Genomic DNA, 20,517 nt, shown 5'->3' on the forward strand with positions numbered 1-20,517 from the left:
ATTAACGTGCTGAGCCAGAAAGCCAAACTTGGACATGAGGTAAGGAAAACAATGCAATAAACTTTTAACCTTTGAACTAGGAAGGTTCTTTTTTTCAGCCCTAAAGGGCCTGTAAAACCTGTGAAAAGCCCATTGATGAAAGGAATTGCTATAATACCCATAAATCATTCTAAAGAAAAACAAATAAACTATTCTGGTGTATTTATTTATCTGTCCACTTCACTCCCTTCCCGTTGGCTGTGGCTGTTTCCATGAGAGATCTGTGGTAAAAATTCTCCCTTCTGCAGGCCAAGAATTCATAGATTACAAGGCCAGAATGGACCACTGTGATCATTTGGTCTGACCTCCTGTATATCACAGGCAAAAGAACTTGCCCAAAATAACTCCCAGAGTATATCTTTTAGAAGAAACATCCAGTCTTAATTCTATGAGCACACATTGGCCAGAGCTCATCAAAAGTTTTCCATCAAAACTGTTTTTGATGGAAATTTGATTTATGGACTAGATGAATTTTTCCTCATAAAAATGTCTGCTTTCTGAAGAAAATGTTGATGTTTTGTTGAAAAGCTGAACACCTTTCATCTGAAAAAAATTATATATCAATGCTTTGTAAATATGCCATGATGCCTTGGGAGTGATAACTCAAATGTGTCATGTAATTCAGATTCTACTCTATAGGCCAGGTTCCCTAGATGGACTACACTGGACTATACTTCCCAGTTGTCTTATAGGTTTTGTGGGAGGGGACAATCTGGGTCTTTGGTTCTCATTTTCTCTCTCTGTCTGCCTATGTTTATATTGGCTTGTATTTTTTTTACTAATTTTGTAAAATGATGGATAAACTTTGTGAGCAAAAAAATCCCTAAAGACAAATGTTTTTTTTTATAAGAGATCGATGTATTGCAAGGTATAGAATGTCACTCTTATCCTTATGACTTGTTGGAATTTGCTAGAATATAAACGAAGTCTCATGTTAATAGAATCTTTAATTAATGTAACTACAAATTATTTAGGAGACTCTTTCAAGTCAAATTAAAAATTCTTAGAGCATGTCAGCATTTAAGGTTCAAGAGAAAACAAACCTATTTCAACTTGCATTTCAAGGTCAATTATTTGTTGTTTAGGTTTATGATATTGTCTCATCTATGCTCTGTATGGGCAAATCATTAAGGGCTACCTATAGTAGGCAAGACCCAATCTTAAGTGATGTTATAAAAGTTTCTGCAACATTTCTAATAAAATATGGTTTGTCCTTTAGTTAAATACTTCTACCAGGCAGATGATTTATTTTATATTAGATTTTTATCTGTTCAGCTCTAATTAGGCACAGATACTCAACGGTATTTAGGTGCCTCACTCACATTATTTCAGTAGGTGTTAGGCACCTAAATATCTTTCAGAGTAGAAGCCGTGTTAGTCTGTATCCGCAAAAATAACAGGAGTACTTGTGGTGCCACAAGTACTCCTGTTATTTTTGCTAAATATCTTTGAGGATGTGTGCCTGGGAGATTATTTGGGAAAGGAGAAGTCACAAAAATAAAGATTACCATAAACTGGGAATAACACAATTTCTCATATATTCTTCCCATCACTTAAAAATAGATTTTCAACTATTAGTATCAGAGATAACTTAAATTGCATAGAAACTGTCACTTTCTAACAACGTAGCAGAATTGCTACAGCTACATTTACATCAATACCGTTAAAGGTGAGCATCACCGCATCCGTAACAAGTGCTTATTTTCATGAGATGACAGTTGTAAAATAAATAATATTAAAAAATGCCACTATGACAAAGATCTAACTTTCATGAAGAGGTATACTCAAAATCATTTCACTGGTTTTGTTACCAAGGGTTTTGCTGAACCCAAAGCTCTTGATAACTTTACTCTTTGCAAGGCGGTGGCAGGAAATAAATCAATGGAGACACAGCCATCCAGCTGATAGATAGTTGATGCAAGCAGGCAAACAAAAGTGCTCTACTTTATTTAGTCTCCAGCACATACACATGTCCAACAGGTTAGTAGAGCACCCCAAATTACCCCCAGATTCATATTCACCCAGGGTCTTGAGGAGGTCTCAAGTGGATAACTGTAGATATCTGGTGGCCAGCTTCTGTCTGCAGGGTAATTTGACAGATGTTCAAGTGTCCATCAAGCTCAGATTTCTTCTCTTTTTATATCCAATTTGTTAGTATTACATAGCTTTTTTATTAACAAAAAACAATGGCTGAGCAGAAGCTAAATTAAGTATGGAGTTTTCTAGCCTGTAGTGTGTAGCTTTCCATCAGGTAACCAGCTTTATCTCACTTAGCAATAGTTAACTATTGCCAGACTTTCCATCTCGCAAAACAACATGCTTCAGAAAAAGCTCAAGTCAGGAGGGCACAGGGTCATGATTGCTCCTTGTGGTCACTCACTCCCCCACTCCCATCCTGGTCTGTTAATTGCGCTAAGGTTTCAGAAAGGCCCTTCTAGCTGCTTTCAGCAATAAGCATAACATTTGGTATTCCAGCTGCGGGCGGTGGTTTAGGTATGTTACTGGGTTAACAAAATTTCCTTCTTACAGTTTTCAGCTCAAATTGACAAGCTCTGACTGACAGCTGTCTGTCAGGTGAAGAGGAGTCTTGCCTATTAATATCCTTTGATCTTTTAAAGACAATCATTTATCTCATGCCAAGCCTCTTTGAGGAGAATACTGACTGCTTCTACTGCAACCTTGAAAATGGAATGGCATCTCAGCTAGTAGGTGGAAGGGAGATTTGACAATAACAATTTAACTCCTATTTTACTAACTGGAGCACTTCAGTCAAATCTCCTTTGAAAATTTATTGCCGCTATTTTGTATGCATGCTAAGAGAGAGCTTTCAGTTTCAACATATCTAAGTTTCCTTTGCTGAAAGTACAGCAAGAAATTTTTATGTTGACATGAAACATGCAATCATTCCAATTCAGTAAAGAGAAGCCATATAAATATGTCATTAGACATTCTTAAATCTATACTTAAATAAATAAATAAATAAATAAATGGAGATATCCCATCTCCTAGAACTGGAAGGGACCCTGAAAGGTCATTGAGTCCAGCCCCCTGCCTTCACTAGCAGGACCAAGTACTGATTTTGCCCCAGATCCCTAAGTGGCCCCCTCAAGGATTGAACTCACAACCCTGGGTTTAGCAGGCCAATGCTCAAACCACTGAGCTATCCCTCCCCCCCCCCCTTTTTTTTTTTTTTTTTAAATTTAAAATTTATTTTGTGGGGTTCCGCCGCCGCCTTCACCGCGAGCCAGTCCACTTCCTGCCCTGCCACGAACTGCTCTGCAGGGGGGGAGGGATAGCTCAGTGGTTTGAGCATTGGCCTACTAAACCCAGGGTTGTGAGTTCAATCCTTGAGGGGGCCACTTGGGGATCTGGGGCAAAATCAGTACTTGGTCCTGCTAGTGAAGGCAGGGGGCTGGACTCGATGACCTTTCAAGGTCCCTTCCAGTTCTAGGAGATGGGATATCTCCATTAATTATTATAATTATAGCTGCTCCACTCCGCTCACCGACCTGTGAGCCGCTCCAGCCGTCCCCGCAAATGGCTCCGCTCCGCTCACCAACCTGTGAGCCGCTCCAGCCGTCCCCGCAAACGGCTCCGCTCGCCGTTCCTTGGGCCGCTCCAACCGTCCCCGCAAGGCTCCGCGCCGCTCGCTGCTCCTCCAGCCGTCCCCGCAAACTGCTCTGCCAGCCACGTAGCAATATAGCTTCAGGCTCCCCCACTAGGTAACACAGCACTCAGTTCTTAGTAACTTTAGCTCTTAGTGATTTCAGCTCATAGTAGGGGAGCCCCAGTGCTGGTGCACTATTGGCCCAAAGTGAATTCAGCTCAGCAGCCTGTAACTGGACTCCTAATAGAATCAAAGTTAGCTCTGACATTCAACAGTGGAGAGAGGATGGGGTGCAATTGGTGTTTCAGGCCCTCAAAGGAGGGCCCATACCATCGGGTACAAATATCTGTCCCCATCCTTTCATCCTTAGCTATTTGTGATATCATTTACATATTTCTTTTATTCTCTGTTGTAGGGCTTGATTCTTATTGACACTAAGGTCTTTTTAGTTTGCTCTAGGCCTTCATGTGGGTCTAAGTTGTACCCCTACTTTATAGCCCCCTTTTACACTTAGTAAAAAATGAGATTCAGCTCCATAATTCTCCCTCTCCCATTTATTGCCTTGTGAATGCCACAGAAAGCAACCTACCCGTCTTTTCATTACTTCTTTTTGTGCATCAGCATCATTAATTGTCACCACAAATATGTCCAGTGTGGCAAACAGTATTAGCCTAATGCCACTGTAGTAGAGCAGCAAATGGGGGCTCACACTTTGTAGGTGTGAGTGTTATTCAAAACTGGCAAATGAATGTAAATATGACATCACAGGCTCCATTTTTATTTCCTCACAATGACTTCCAAATCAACCTGCAATCTGAAAGACAAGCTACAAACTTTCCAGCTGATGCATCATATTAAAAATATTGCTGGCCAAATTTTGCCACACAGTTACATATATTCAACATCCTTGGGCCGGAGCCTCAGTTTGTGTTCATCGGTATAACTCCATTGATTTTGATAGAGCTACATGATTTACACCAGCTGAGAATCTGACCCAATGTATACCTATGGCATCAAACATAAGTGACTGAGGAGCAATCTGGTAGGTAGGAATGTCAAGATATTCTGGGCATAAACAGGTAACAGTATATCTGTATCTATGGGTGCAAATCTAACTGATATTTTGCAGTAACTAATTCTCTGCTTGGAACTCCCTCTCTCCCCTTTTTTCACTAAACGTTCTTCTCCCCGTTTAAACCTCTTTAAAATTCATCTCATTCGTGAATTCTTTCCAAGCTTATTTGCTAAGGCTACTTGCACCCACTTCAAGATCGGACTACCACTCTCTGGCTGTACCGATTGTACAAATTTCATTTAGATCTCAATCTTGCTCCTTTAGAAGTAAATGGCAAAACTTGCATTGACTTCATGGAAGCAGGATCAGCTCCTTAGATTGGGTCCTTGTGTCAGAAATTCATTTTTCTTGTACACTTTCATTGTGCTTAAAAACCTGGTTGTTTTCTGAAAAATAAAAATAAAAAAATCTTTCTGATTTTTTAAAGATATGATCTAAAATAAGCTAAACATCTCACACTTGTAATATTTTGACAAGAAAAAGGAATTGTGGACCATTTTGGGGTGGCTTATAAAAAAAAAACTGGTGTGTATGAGAAAATGGGAAACTTGGCTGTGACTAGGAAGATATTTTAAACTGGGATGTGTCTTTGTTATCTCTGTCTATGTTAAATGATTTTTCCAAGCAGTCACATTGCCAGCATGTTTTTGACATCTGCAATTTAATACCCATGTCAGCTTTAAATGCTTAAGATATACTGTATTCATACACATAGTTTCCTTTCCTTGTAGTTTATGGGCATATATGCAGACTTTTCCCCCGCAAAAGAAAATGTTTGAATGATTCTTTCTGGCAAAAAGAACATTTAAGATTCCTTATCCACCCACAGTTTTTTGTAACTGAAAAACCAAACATGCATGGAACCCAATACAGAAATACAGATCCAATGCTTGTTACAACTGCTCACTAGCAAACTGTGTCACTAGCTTGCTGACAAAATGACTCCTAAATTATTTATTTAATTATTTATTTCCAGTAGCACCCACAGAGTGTAAGAAGCTGTACAAACACAAGAGGGCATGATTGCTTCCTTAAATTACTTACACTCTGAAGCAACAAAACAGAAAGAGGGCAGAGGCAAGGGGAAAACATACAAGTAAAGTACGCAGGTGGTGATCAATCAGATACTAATGCATCAGGTTTTTTTTAAACTGTACAGATAGATACATTCATATGTATATAATATATAAACTACATCCAAGTACATGAGTGTCTTGCCTTAATCAGCTGGTCAGTTTCTTTAGGAGTCATGAAAAGCATCTGATTTTAGAGTTTTTTAAATCCTAGAATTACGAACACAGTAATTTTTGGTACAAAATGAGACCTGTACAGCATGCCTGGTGCCTGCTTTTAAGCCTTGGTGATACATCAAAAAGCTCTAACTCACAGCTGTGCTAAAGAGGATGAGAGATAAATGTGTTTCAGGGCTTTGACTATGCCAAATTGTGACTGGAATAGAATAGGATAAAAGGTAATTTCTTTTAATGATATGTTTATTAGCTGTCACCACAGACTTCAGAGAATTATGGTTATACAATCCATGACGTTAGAGAGGAGGCTTCATCTGTATCTGCATGAAAAATGCTCAAGTAGCATTATCACCATAACTCTCAGTTATGAGCCTATTTTATCTATGGAAATATAATTTTTCAAAAAGTCTGATTTCACTGGTTTCCCCCATGAATGGTGGTCAGCCATCTGAGTTTAGTAGGGAGAGGTATGCTGAAAGAACATGGAGGTGTTTTTACCCTGCCAATTCCAAAGAAGTTTAAAATATGCTTCTGACATTTTGAAATTTTGGATTGCCTGTGCACCAGATCATTTACTAAACAATGTGCTGATGAGGCATAAGTAAGGTTAAGATTCTTTTTTACTAAAAGTCAGGGACAGGTCAGGGGCAATAAACAAAAATTCATAAAAGCCCATGACCTGTCCCTGGCTTTTAGTAAAAATACCCTGGGGGCGGGGGGACTAACGGTCAGAGCACTGCCGGGAGCTGACCTCCAGCAGTTGCTCCAGCCCTGCTGCTGCTCCAGCTCCAGGGGTGCTGACCCAACTCCAGCTCCAGGGGGACTCCAGCTCCAGGGGGGTTGCTGCTCCAGGGGTCCGGGGACTACTGCTCCAGTGGTCAGCCCATCACCCAGCTGCTCCAGCGGCCCCGGGACTGAATTCTGGCTGCTGCTCCGGCAACCCAATGGACAGCTGCTGGCTGTGGGGACCGCTTCTCTGGCAGTTAGTCCACTGCCCAGCTGCTCCGGCAGCCTCGGGGCTGAACTCCGGCCACTGTTCCGGTGGCCTGGAGACCGCTACTCCTGACCACCGGCCAGCTGCTCAGCAGCCCCAGGGACCGCTGCTCTGGCAGTCCCAGGGGCCGACTGCAGGCTGCTGCTCCGGCAGCCCCAGAGACCACTGCTCCAGCAGCCCCAGCAGTGACTGCTGGCCACTGCTTCAGCTCTGCTGCTGCTCCTGCAGCAGTGAGTGACAGCTGCTGCTCCAGCCCCAGTGGACTGATCCAACCCCAACTGCTGCTTCAGCCCTGGGGCTGCTGCTCCAGCCCTGCCCCAAAAGAAGTCCTGGGGGTCCTGGAAAGTCACAGAATCTGTGACCTCCGTGACAGAATCATATCCTTAGGCATAAGTGATAACTGCACTGAACTTAGCATTGCAGAGACAGGGTGGCTGAGGTAATATTGTTTATTGAATCAACTTCTGTTGGTGAGAAAGATAAGCTTTTGAACTTTCTTCAGGTCTGGAAAATGTACTCAGTGTCACAGCTAAATACAAAGGTGGAACAGATTGTTTAGCATAAATAGTTATACATATTTCAAGGAATCAGTCAAAGTGAAGTGGCCAGTTAACACCTCTCCAGTCATAGGGGGGAAAGAAGGGGGGGAAAGCTGAGCAGGTGTTAATGGGTGACATATCGTTGTAATAAGCCATAAATTCAGTGTCTATTCAGTGCATGATTTTTAGTATGTAGCAAAGTTATGAATTTAAGCTCCCAGACCTGTCTTTTGAAAGGGTTGTGCAGGTTTCCATTGAGAATGAGGACTGAGAGGTCAGATACAGAGTGATCACTTTGTGAAAAGGGTTCACCCACAGGAGAGATGGTGTTTTTCTCTTTTATCATTGTCCTGTGTGAGTTCATTCGAGAGCATAGTGATGGTCTGGTTTCACCCACATAGTTGCTATTGCGGCATTTAGTGCACTGGATGAGGTACACCACATGTTGTGATAGGCATGTGTAGGACCCCTGGATCTTGAAAGGTGTGTTGTGGGGGGGGGGGGGGGGTGTTGATCATAGAAACAGTGGGGCTATGTCTACAGGTTTTGCATATGTTATTCTGGCAGGATCTGGTGCCACTTTGAGTTGGTGTGCCCTGGTCTGAGGGGTGCTTGCTTCTGATGGTGAGCTTGGAGAGGTTGAGGGGTGATATGAAGGCCAGAAGAGGGGGTTCATGAAAGATATCTTTCAGGATGTGGTCCCCATCGAGTATGGGTTGTAACTGTTTAAGGTACCTTGCATGGGTTTCTGTTCCACTTTGTATTTAGCTGTGATACTGTGGGTACATTTCCCAGACCTGAAGAAGAGCTCTATGTGGCTCAAAAGCTTGTCTCTCTCACCAACAGAAATTGGTTCAATAAAAGATATTACCTCACCTATCTTGTCTCTCTATTATCATGGGATCAACATGGCTACAACACTGCATTGAAATTAACATGACATAATTAGAATCCATTTACTTCCAAATATAGCATAATGCCTCATGTATATTTTGATAGGTTTATACCATATGTATATAAACCTGCTCTTGGGGAAAAATGATAATTAGAATTAATATAAACTGAACTGACCTGCCTCCATATAATGGAGGTAATCAGCAACAAAATTAGTATTTGTTTTCATACACTGGCTCTGACACTATCTAATTGAACCTATAGTCATAGAGTTTAAGGCCAGAACATAATTTACCCTAAATACCAAAAATAATGTGCTATTAATTCCACCTTAACATCTTTTTGTCTTGCAGACTAGATCCTCAATTTATCAGTTCAGCTCCAATTAAACTATGCCAAGTTAGACCAACTGGTGATCTGGATTTCTCTTCTCTGGCAGTTCTAAACACTAGTGTGAAATATAATACAATACAACTTCATTTACACTTATGAATGTGTCACCCAAAAATTAAGGCACCCAAAATCACTATTTTCTCTTAAAAATTTAGACCACAGAAGTCTAATTTAATGGATGTACCCAAAAGGCCACATACAACTGAACACCAACACTTTTCCAGTCCAACATGCTCAGAGATCACATATCTAGAACTGCAATAACTTATCTAACATGGCATTTTTGAATACTGAAAATACTTTGAATCACATTTCAAAAGATACTGAATTCCGGCAACAATTTCCTATATTTATTAAGTCACACTGAACATATAAAGAAGAATGTAGGACCCAAACTTATATTTACTGCTTAATGGAATGTTACCTATGAAGATATCTTGTTATTTTTAAAGATGAAAATATAAACAACATAACTGACATTAGTGCGAGTTAGGCACCTAAATACCTTTGAGGATCTGGGCCTTAGGCTCTTTGGAGCCGAAATCTCATTGAAAGTCAGTCAAGTCTGAAAATGAGACTTAGGTTCCTTAATCAGTTTAGGTATTGCAATGCTGAGAAGAGCAACACATAAATACCTTTAAAAATCTGGGTCTTTGTATTTTGCCTGGGAAAAACAATTATGCCTCTAACACAATATACTGAAGAGATTATGGAGGATGTGCACCTAGATGTGCATCCAATTGTTAAATGGTTCACTTTCATTAGTGACTTGTTAAATCTAGAGAAAAATGACAGTATTACATAATGACACTGTTTCCTTCATCCACCCGTCTATATGTATATTTTTAAAGCAGCATTATGACAGTGAAATGCTGGCATGAAGTCATAACATGACTAAACCAACCTACCTTCCTATAAACTGTACAGCTTCTTCTGTCAATCTTTGAGTAAGGTTCTTATAGGACAGTGGCTGCTGGATAATCTGGTGGTTCCTCATCAAGAAGCAGTTTAGATATCGAAAAGTATATAAGAAAATGAGCAAAAGTCCAAATAAAACTGTAGATATTAAAAAGAAGTAGCGCAGTGCTCCATGGGGTATTCTGAGGAGGCCAATATAATACAGCACCTCCAAAGAGATTAGGGTGATGCCGATGAGCTGAAGTGGAGTGGCAAGGTATGCTCGAACCCCTGCCACAAACACGCTGCCTTCCCCTGGTTTGCAGTCTCTAAGACTGGTCACGGTGAGCCCATAGAAGTAATCAAATCCATGATTGAGGGGGTGATGACAGAAGTCATCCCTGCTGTTACAGTTCAGCCCAAGATGCCACTTTCCTATGAGGAAACAAGCACATACAACATTTATGTAGTTAAATAGCCCCATTTGTAGTACGTGCCCCTCTGAATAAGGGAAACTGCCACCTTAGGACTGGCATTTCTCCATTTATTATGTGGATCCTTATTGCTCTCCCACCCCTTGTTTATACCTTCATCCTCAAAGACTTTGCATCATGTCTGAAGCTCCTTAGGTAACCATTAGGTGGGCTTGAGAGACTACTGCAGAGCAACAGACCCCTAACAGTTAGTTAGCTTTGAAAATGTAGCCTCTGTTCATGTGTAGCTAAGGCCCCTTAAACAAATACTTATTTATATTAGCTCCTGGTGAAATTATCTGTACCAGTTTTCCCAAAAGTGTCTTTGTGGATTTGTTGCAACCATTCATCATTGTGATCTATCAGGTAAATAATTTCCAGTGAATTTATTTCTAAAACACAGTAACTAGAGCTGTTCCAAACAGGTAGGTATTTAAAATACACTAAGTATTTATTTATACAAGGGCTCACACGGGTCTTTAAAATGCCAGTCACTCGCTATATTTGCATGAAAGATTCCTTCTCCTGATCTTTTTAAAAAAGTAAATAAATAAACAAATAACAAAATTCTTAATACACATCCCTTAAATTCATTTTCTTTGCATTTAAGTGACACAGAATGATTTTTTCCCCCCAAGCCTGAGCACTGGTCAAAATAGGAAGAGAGTGGACCAGGTTCCGTTCTAAGATAAACTGCTCTGCATTATGTGTAAATTCCATTCATGCCAAATGAGAACCTTTATTTTTCCAGATAACTCTTCAGGACAAGTATTATTCCTTGCTATGTATCTTTACAGTGCCTAGTACAATTTACCTCCATTCTTGGTTGGGGCCACTAGGTGTTATTGTAACACAATAATGGGTAATAAACAACAACATCGCCTCCAGACTTACACTGATATAACTGAACAGAATCTTAACCAATCATTAGACAGGGCTAATGTATGTTTGATCCATTTTTATTCCTTGTAACTTTAATGATTTGCATCTAATAGTTGTCAGGAACAAGAACAACAAAAAATTAAGTAGTGTATTCCAATGATCAAGTACATGGCAATTTTGCAGTAGTCAAATATCTAAAAATGATCTGTAAATTCACAGCAGTGTAAGTTGTGATCTTTTAAAAAAAATGTTCTAGACAGGATTCCAGCATTCCCTCCATACAAGCGTCGTTGGCTGTCCCTCGATACAAGGATGATGTCTGCCAGGAGGAAAAGTCATTGATGAGACTTAAGATGGCTGAGGAGTCCAATCCCTGCTCTACAGGTTTCTCCACATGTGACAGGTAGTTGCTTGGAGAGAGCACAATTGCTGGCCGGGATGCTGTACACTTTCCTTCCTCCTCTGCTGTTTCTCAGCCTCTTGAACAAGGTGATTCTCTTCAAAACAGGCTAAGGCTTGATGTATGATGTGATGCCATTGCCAGACAGCTCTTCCCAGTTCATGGGATCAATGCCTCCCTTCTTAAGATATACTTTCAGGGAGTCATTGTAGCATTTCCTCTGTTCCCCATGGGTCTTCTTACCATGACTATGTTGAGAAAAGAGGATTTGCTTCGGAAGATGAGCATCAGTCATCGGTACACAATGACCAGCCCAGCGAAGTTGATGTTACATAATCTTTGCCTCAACACTGGTGATGTTAGCTGCAGAGAAAACGCTGGCATTGGTGCGATGGTCTTCCTATCTGATACAGACAATCTACCTAAGGTAGCACTGTTGGTACCACTCCAGACACTTAAGATAGCTTTGGTGTGTCACCCATGTCTCACACCCATAAAAAAAGAGTGGGGCATTGTAGGCTGGGATCTTAGTTTCCATTCGCAGATCTCTGTCAATAAAGACACAATGGAGCAACTTTCTGAAGAATGCTCTGGCACAACGGATCCTATGCTCAATCCCCACATCAAGATTAGCTGTCTGGGAGAGATGGCTACCAAAGTAAGAGAAATGCTCAACATTTTCCAGGGGTTCACCACCAATGACAATTTGTGGGAAAAGGTGGGCAATCTGTGCTGGGGCAGGCTGACGGAGGGAAAGTCCCAGGCTATGATAGGTGCCTGAGAAAAGATCTAGGGTGGGTTGCAAATCATTGTCCCAAGCAGGATTCCAGCATTTCCTCCATATAAGCACATATGAGAGAACAGAAGATAGGTGGAACTTTTCTCCTCCTTCCACATCACACAACTTCTGAATTTGCACAAAGGAAGACTGTACCTGATGTTGATAATTCATGAGCCTAAGATACAGGTGCATGTCCATCCTGTCTTTCCCATTCCCAACAGCACTAAATATTAGACCGGACCAGAGGACAGCAATTCCATTTCACGACAATTTTGGTGATTTTGAAATTTGTTTTCCTTCCAAGGTGCAATAACCCTTCTGAACATGTTTGCAAAATGAAATTGTGTCAAAACCGCTATTTTTCTATTCTGGTCCTTCTCTCTCTCTCTGGTCAGAAGTGATCAGATAATCTTGGATCTCAGAAACCTTCAGGATGAAAACTTCATCAAAATCAATGTCTCTGTGAAATGTTTCAGTGAAACAGCATTTTTTGACAAAATTATATTTAGCCAAAAATGTTCCAACCTGCTCTATTATACACCCTCCAAAGAGCATAGCACCACCAAACATCCCAAACAGGGTGAGGTAAGCACAAGGCTAGGGTCTAGTTCTCTTTGCACACCAGCTGGTAGTCTTAGGCCAGCACCACGAAGAGCATGTGCTGCAACTCAGAGGAGAAATTAGCATCAGGGTCAGGGTGTGGGAAGCCTGGCCTAAGGATTAGTGTCAGACATGAGTCAAGGGTCCAGGAGCCAATTACCAGGAATCAGGCCAGACTGTAACGCCAGGAGATCAAAACCAAGAGACAAACTGGAAGGCAGAGATAAAAAGTCAGTTACCAAGAGGTCAGGATCAGAAGGCGGGAACAGATAAACACCAGACCAGCAGTCATAGGCAGGGTGAAGCTCAGTTGTACAGACAACTTCCTCTTTCTTAAATAAAGGCTGCAGCCCAGGAGTCTTGCATCTCTCCCAATCAGAGTGTAGAGCAGAGCTTATGACCCACTTGGGTTTCATGGACCCTGGTCCCAGCTCCAGTCTGTGAGCTGCCAAGTAGAGAACTAGAGTGTGATGACTCCAGGGACCTGGGTTTGAGACCCATGGGGCCTGATAATTACACTGCTCTACAGCCAAAATGCTTCTGAAATAAACGTAGTCAAACTTTACTAATTCTGGGTCACTGAGAACGAAAATGATGCTTAAAATTGTTGATTGGCTCTAGTTTTCAAGATATGCTATTGGGTCAGTATATATGACCCTTGACTTGGGAATGGCGGAGGATAAGTGAGTTATAAAGGGAAGGGATCTCAATTTAAACCAGAAATGACTAAAATACATCTTTGACTGGATCTATGAATAAATCTGACTGGGTTTGGACAGTACTTGCTTTTTAGGCAAAACAATGAATGATGCAATCTGAAACTGGTATTGCGTCATACATGATATGAATTGCATCATGTTATTCCTAGAAGTCATGGATGATGCAATCATAATGAAGCTTACATCACTCTGCTGAACAAATTGCCCTATATCAGCTCTAGAAATCATACAGTGTCGTGCTCTCTTATTTGTCAGTGCTTGATTTTGCAAAGGGACACATTTCTGTTTAGCCAAAGTGAGCAGAGATGCCTCGTACTTGTATGAACAGTGCAGATAACTTCTGCTATGTTTGTGGTGAAGTGACTTTTGCATCACAAAAGCGCAGTATAACCACTATGGTTTAGAAAGCCTATCACCTTTATTTTGGCTGCAAAATTGGAGATCAGGGCAAGAGGTGGGCCCCACACATATGCTGCAACACTTGTGCAACAAATCTTCGCCGGTGGTTGAACAGGAAAAGGAAATCTATGCCTTTTGCAGTGCCAATGATTTGGAGAGAGCCAACAGATCATACCAGCAATTGTTACTTCTGCATGGTGCCTCCAGTTGGGAAAGGTGTGTCAAAGAAGAAAAAGTGGACTGTACATTATCCAAACATTCCATCAGCTATACGCCCAGTACCCCACGGAGAAGGACTGCCGGTTCCTGATGCACCAGAATCATTCTCACTTGAGTCAGACGAGGAAGAGGAAGAGGATGAAACTTCTGGTCCTGAACCATCAATGTCACAGGACCCCATTTTCTCCCATCCTCCTCCTCTGAACCACACCTCATAACACAAGGTGAACTGAATGACCTTGTCAGGGATTTGGAACTACCCAAGAGTAAGGCAGAGCTGTTGGGCTCCAGACTACAGCAGTGGAATCTCCTGGCAGGTGATGTTAGGGTTTCCATGTTCCGTGACCGTCAAAAGGATCTTGTCCCATTCTTCTTCATGGAAGGTGATCTTGTAGCCTGCAACAACATCGATGGTGTGATGGCAGCCCTCAACATCGTTCACGATCCAGATGAGTGGAGACTGTTCATTGATTCATCCAAGACGAGTCTTAAAGCTGTTTTACTGCATAATGGCAATGTTTTGCCATCAATTCCAGTTGGTCATGCAGTCCATATGAAGGAAACCTATGACAACATGAAACAACTTTTGAGGTGCATAAACTATGACCAACATCAGTGGCAGCTTTGTGGCGATTTGAAGGTTGTTGCTCTCTTGCTTGGTCTGCAGACTGGATACACAAAGTACTGCTGTTTTCTCTGCGAATGGGATAGTCGTGCAAGAGATTCCCACTACATCAAGAAAGATTGGCCACTCCGACAGTCATTGGAGCCTGGGAGGAAAAGTGTTCAGCATCCACCACTTGTTGAATCAAGGAAGATTTTGTTATCACCCTTACACATCAAGCTGGGTCTGATGAAGAACTTTGTCAAGGCCATTGACAAAACACAAGCAGCTTTCAAGTACCTCCGTGGAAAATTTCCAAGGTTAAGTGAAGCTAAGATAAAGGAAGGTGTCTTTGTTGGTCCTCAGATTCGTGAACTTCTTCGAGATGATGCATTTGACCATGCACTGCGTGGCAAGGAAAAGACGGCATGGAAAGCCTTCCAGTTAGTGGCAATAAATTTTCTCGGAAACAACAAGGCAGACAACTACAGGTTGTTGGTGGAAAACCTCCTCAAGGCATACAAAAGCCTTGGTTGCAACATGTCACTAAAGATACATTTTTTGCACTCTCATCTAGATTTTTTTCCACCGAACTGCGGAGCAGTGAGCGACGAGCACGGCGAGCGATTTCACCAGGACATTGCAACAATGGAGAAACGCTATCAGGGCAAATGGAGCCCATCAATGCTTGCAGACTATTGCTGGACAGTGACAAGAGATGCTCCATTTAATGAATACAAGAGACAAGCCAAGAAGCGCCGAGTAGACACTGAATAGGACTAAACTATGTACAGAATAGTTTTTTGCCTTTTGTTTCATAATAAATTTTATTTATATAACCCTTTTGCTGATTTTTAAAGTGTTACATAAACAGGACAGGTGAAATATTATCATGTAAAGCAACCATAAACACATGAAAAGACCTAGGTTTACAATTTATGATTAAAACTCTACTATCTACACAATATACATAGACATAAAATGTAAAAACTTAAATATCTTAGAAACAGTAGCCAATCAGTTGTTTTAATTGTCATATTTGAATTCAGCACATCAAAATACATAATAAATAGCACATTTTATCTCTGAAGCAGACGACTTCTCAAAAATTGTAGACCAGTGTTACAGGCATTGCTCACAGTGCTTGCCCCAGTGAACTGGAGGCATTTATGGCTCCCACACTCAATATGTCACAAGTGATGTCCCTTGTTATCAGGATAGCCACCTCAACCCCCAAAGGCACACAGTTCTCTATAGACAGAATGCCTTTGGTCACTGCTGCTGTGGACCAATACATGTACTTTAACAGGACAAGTTACAAAAAACACACTATGGCCAAATGTACTGAATTTCTTGATATTGTCACAGTGGCATATGGGCCTAAGACTGAAATTGTGAAGCTCTGCATTTCAGTTCTATCTAGTAGAGGCACACACCTGGCAGTACAATTTTTCTTCTCTCTTCCTATGCACTGGGGCACTAGCCACATTGTAACATTAGTTTTCTGGCCTCCTCCGGAGAGCTTACCACTAGTTCCTTTGGTTGATCTGAAGTTTCCCAAGGATTCAGTCAAACCAGTAAAAGTGAAGTTGATGAAATTACAGCACTATATCAGTGTATTCTCTTTGATTTTTGATGACTGTCTTTGGGTTTAGAAAATAATGTTAAAGCCAGATGGATGGCAAGTTGGGCAGCAAGTTCCTCTCATAAAGTCAGATAGCTGAAGTAAAATTAGAGGCTTATAATCATAAAAATAAAAGGATCTTCAAAACTTTTTTAAAAAAAATATGTATTTTAATTTGTCAGTCTCAAGGTGCTTGTGATTAGGTAGGTAGAGGAAAAGTGCTACAAAAACAAACAAAACATCTTTTTAAGGAGGTTCTTCTGAGTTGAACAGCACGCACGATTTAGGCAATTTTAATCAAAAACCTTTTACTAAATGTAACAAATTATTCAGTGTCTAGATGAATTTGGGCCACAATTAAGAATTGTCATGTTACAACTTAATCCAGACAAGACAGAGATAGTGCTGGTGGAATAAGGAGCCAGAAGAATTGAAGGAATTTATATCAGTGCCCGACTGAGGGAGTGCAACTGTGGTTTTTCAAAACAGGTGAGCAATTTGGGGCCTGCTGATAGATCCTGAGATGCTTCTGGATGCCCAAGTAATGGTTGTATCCATGAACACATTTTTTCCCATCTGTTCCTGGCAAGCAGAGTGAGACCTTTTCTTGCCACAATTATTGATGCCTTTGACATGTTAAGATTAGATTGCTGTAATGTGCTTGATCTATAGCTACAACTTGAGACCATTCAGAAGGTGAAACTAGGGCAGAATGCTGTAGCCTGTTTATTAAGTGTAGTTGTACGCTGGAAGCATGTAAGACCAGTGCTCTGCGCACTGCAATGGCTTCCAATAAACTTCAGAGTAGAATTTCACATGTTGGATTTAAACTGTAAAGACCTAAATAGTTTGGGATTTAGGAGCTGCTAGCAGGGAGTTCCCTGTAATGGGCCCTCAATTCTGGAACTTGGTCTCGCTCTCGCTCTGCCAGAGCACAGATTTCATAACCTTCTGGGCACATGGCAAAGCCCACATTTTCCCTCTTTTTTTCTCAGGCTGTTGAGAAAAGAGTTGGCTGAAAACTGAGTTGTTTATATTAACTGGCAGTTCTTTTTTATGATTTTGTGTGTGTTTTACCAATGGGGCAGGTGCCTAAAACGTAAGATTGATGCCTATAGCTATATTTTATGCTTTCAAATAAATATATCAATGTGATGAATGAATTGTTAAGGTGTATATGACAATGGATTCACAGCGTGCTGTTCCTAATAAGATCTTTACCTTTCCAATACGCTAAACTATTAAATTCATTGTGTGGGTTCAGCAGGTCACCCAATCTCTAGCTAGATGGGGTCTACAGATCTTGCAGATTCTCACTTTGAAGGTCACACTATTTGAATTTAGCAACTGGACTTTTCTAACATTGGAGATAGGTCCTACTGAGGGCTCTAGACTAATCAGATGTGGGGCAAAAGACAGGAGCAATGAGGGAGAGGCAGGACCAAAGAATGCCCTTTGTCCACTGCAGACATGTACCCTTGGCTGTGGTTAAAAGAGTACACAGTCTTGAACACTGCCCACACTCCTCCTGCTCCCTGATGCAGCTAAATATAGGGGACAGTTCATGCATATGAGGTTATAGGCTCGGGTACCAGCTTGTCAGCTCAAGATTCTTTGATCATTCCACAGCTGAGCTGCATTCAATGGGACCACATACAACTCTGATCTATGGAGTGACCAAGGGATATTTGCCATTTAAGTAGTATATGTTGCCTTCTGGAGGTGATTGGGGGTGGGGAGTGTAGCAAGGAGATAAAAAAATGTACATATAAAATATATTTATAGATTAAAAAAGAAAGAAAATTTGTGCACCAAAGATAAAAGATAAAAAGAAAGACAGGGGAAAGAAAAATACAAGAGTAGTGAAAAGCAGAGAGAAAAGGAATGAGGCACAGTGGACTAAAAAACAGTGGCTTGGTGCAAGGAAACATGGAGATATTAATCCATCACTAGTGGAGGTTGTGACAATAAATGTTTGGGAACCACTGAGTTAGGCTCAGGGCCGGCTCTAGGCACCAGCGCTCTAAGCATGTGCTTGGGGGCGGCACTTTCCAAGGGGCGGCACTCCGGCTCCTTTTTTTTTTGTTGCTTGGGGTGCAAAAAGCCGGGAGCCGGCCCTGAGCGGAGGTGAGCTGCGGTGGTGGGAGGCGCGGGGAGGGCCGCAGGATGTAACTCGGGGGGGGGGGGCAGAGGAAACGCTCTCCCCCCCCCCCCAGCTCACCTCCGCTGCCGCCTGCTCCCCCGAGCGTGCCGCTGCTCCGCTTCTACCCCCTCCCTCCCAGGCATGCTGCGTGAATCAGCTGTTTTGCGGCAAGCCGGGGGGGGGGGGGGGGAGGGGAGAAGCGGAGCTGCGGTGGTGCGCTCAGGGGAGCAGGCGGAGCGGAGGTGAGCTGCAGCTGTGGGGGGTGTGGGGAGGGCCGCAGGAAGCAACCCTGGAGGGGGCAGAGGAACCGCTCCCCCCCCCCAGCTCACCTCCGCCTCCTCCCCCGAGCACGCCGCTGCTCCGCTTCTCCCCTCTCCCTCCCAGGCTTGCCTGGGAGGGAAGAATGGGAGGAAAAATGCAGCACATCTGGGCAGCGGCGGCTCCAGGCATCAGCGCACCAAGCGCGTGCCTGGGTCGGCATGCCTGCGGGAGGTCCGCTGGTCCCGCGGCAATTCAGCGGCGGGTATGCCGAATCCGCGTTACCAGCGGTCCTCCCGCAGGCGCGCCGCCGAAAGCCGCCTGACTGCCGTGCTTGGGGCGGCAGAAAACACAGAGCCGCCCCTGCGTCCGGGGGAGGAGGCGGGGCCGGGGATTTGGGGAAGGGGTTGGAATGGGGCAGGGAAGGGGCGGAGTTGGGGCGGGGCCGGGGGGGCATGGGAAAATTTTTTTGCTTGGGGCAGCAAAAAACTTGGAGCCGGCCCTGGTTAGGCTGAACCAAGCAAAGTCTCCCTGACCTGCCAAGATGACATGATGAGCATATCAGCAGGCAGAGAAGGGCAGGTTGGGCAGTGAAATCTGTCTTCTGCAATTTAAATCTACAGTATTTCCCTTTTTCATTTATATATGCTCTTTCCTTAGTTTGAAGACTCTTCTTGATTTTCTGAAGGCTTCATTACGTTTTAAGAGTATGGTAAGTTATGAAACTATAAGATGCAATATTATCATTTAGACACTTGGAGGAAATCCCTCATTATAACATCATGTTTATCTTCTGGTGATCTACATGGAAGTTTGTCATGTCACAGTGATAGTAGTGAAGAAGAGTAAGCATTATGTAAGTTAGCCTCAAGAAAATAAGCGACACTAAATGGAGCTGCTTATTACAAACAGAAAAATGAATTGTTTGCAGCCTTAAATTGTATACAGACTGCGGGGAATCAAACTGTGGTTAAACTTTTATGGTGACTGTGAATTATATTAATGTTACTGTATTTGCAGTGTAGCTTGTATTAAACAACACAGCTGATATTTTCCCATTCCAAATTTGTCAGAACATACCCCCTTGTTCTGAAGAGTTTGACAAGGATTTATTATTTTATTCCTTTAAAAGCTGGAATACATTTAGGCCTGATTTTTAGAGGTACTAAGCATCCACAACTCAAAATGATGTCAAGTAAAAATCAGGTCCTAGATGTCTACTTGGGAACCTAAAAAAGGAGGTATCCAGATTAGTGGTCACCTTTGAAAATGATGCTGTTAGTGACTGGCCTGTAGATAACAAATACTTAAATGAAAAATCACAATAGAATTTCATTTGTGATCAGCTCACAGAAACCTCCCAACACAAGCAATATGAAGTGCCTCACTGCCCAAATTAGGAAAGCACATCACAGTATTTAAATGCAATACATTTAAATACAATAAAGTATTATTATTACCCTAAACAGTCTCTACCTGTCCAAACATGGGGGGGGAGGGATAGCTCAGTGGTTTGAGCATTGGCCTCCTAAACCCAGGGTTATGAGTTCAATCTTTGAGGGAGCCACTTAGGGCTTGTCTTCACTACCCGCCGATCCGGCAGGTAGCAATCGGTCTATCGGGGATCGACTTACCGCGTCTAGTGAAGATGCGATAAAATCGATCCCTGATCGCTCTGCCGTCGACTCCGGAAATCCACCACGGCAAGAGGCGGCAGCGGAGTCGGC

At 42.3% G+C, this 20,517-nt stretch overlaps 1 protein-coding gene across 1 annotated transcript in view; it reads right to left on the reverse strand.

Annotated features, from left to right (window-relative positions):
- Positions 1–20,517, reverse strand: part of STS (steroid sulfatase) — a 127,220-nt gene that overhangs the window by 101,641 nt on the left and 5,062 nt on the right. Inside the window, exon 4 of the mRNA XM_065414985.1 lies at positions 9,700–10,123. Within this exon, the coding sequence (XP_065271057.1) occupies positions 9,700–10,123 (424 nt within the window). The remainder of the gene's footprint in view (positions 1–9,699; positions 10,124–20,517) is intronic.

Source organism: Emys orbicularis, chromosome 1 (genome assembly GCF_028017835.1).
Source record: "Emys orbicularis isolate rEmyOrb1 chromosome 1, rEmyOrb1.hap1, whole genome shotgun sequence".
NCBI classification, from domain to species: Eukaryota; Metazoa; Chordata; order Testudines; family Emydidae; genus Emys; species Emys orbicularis.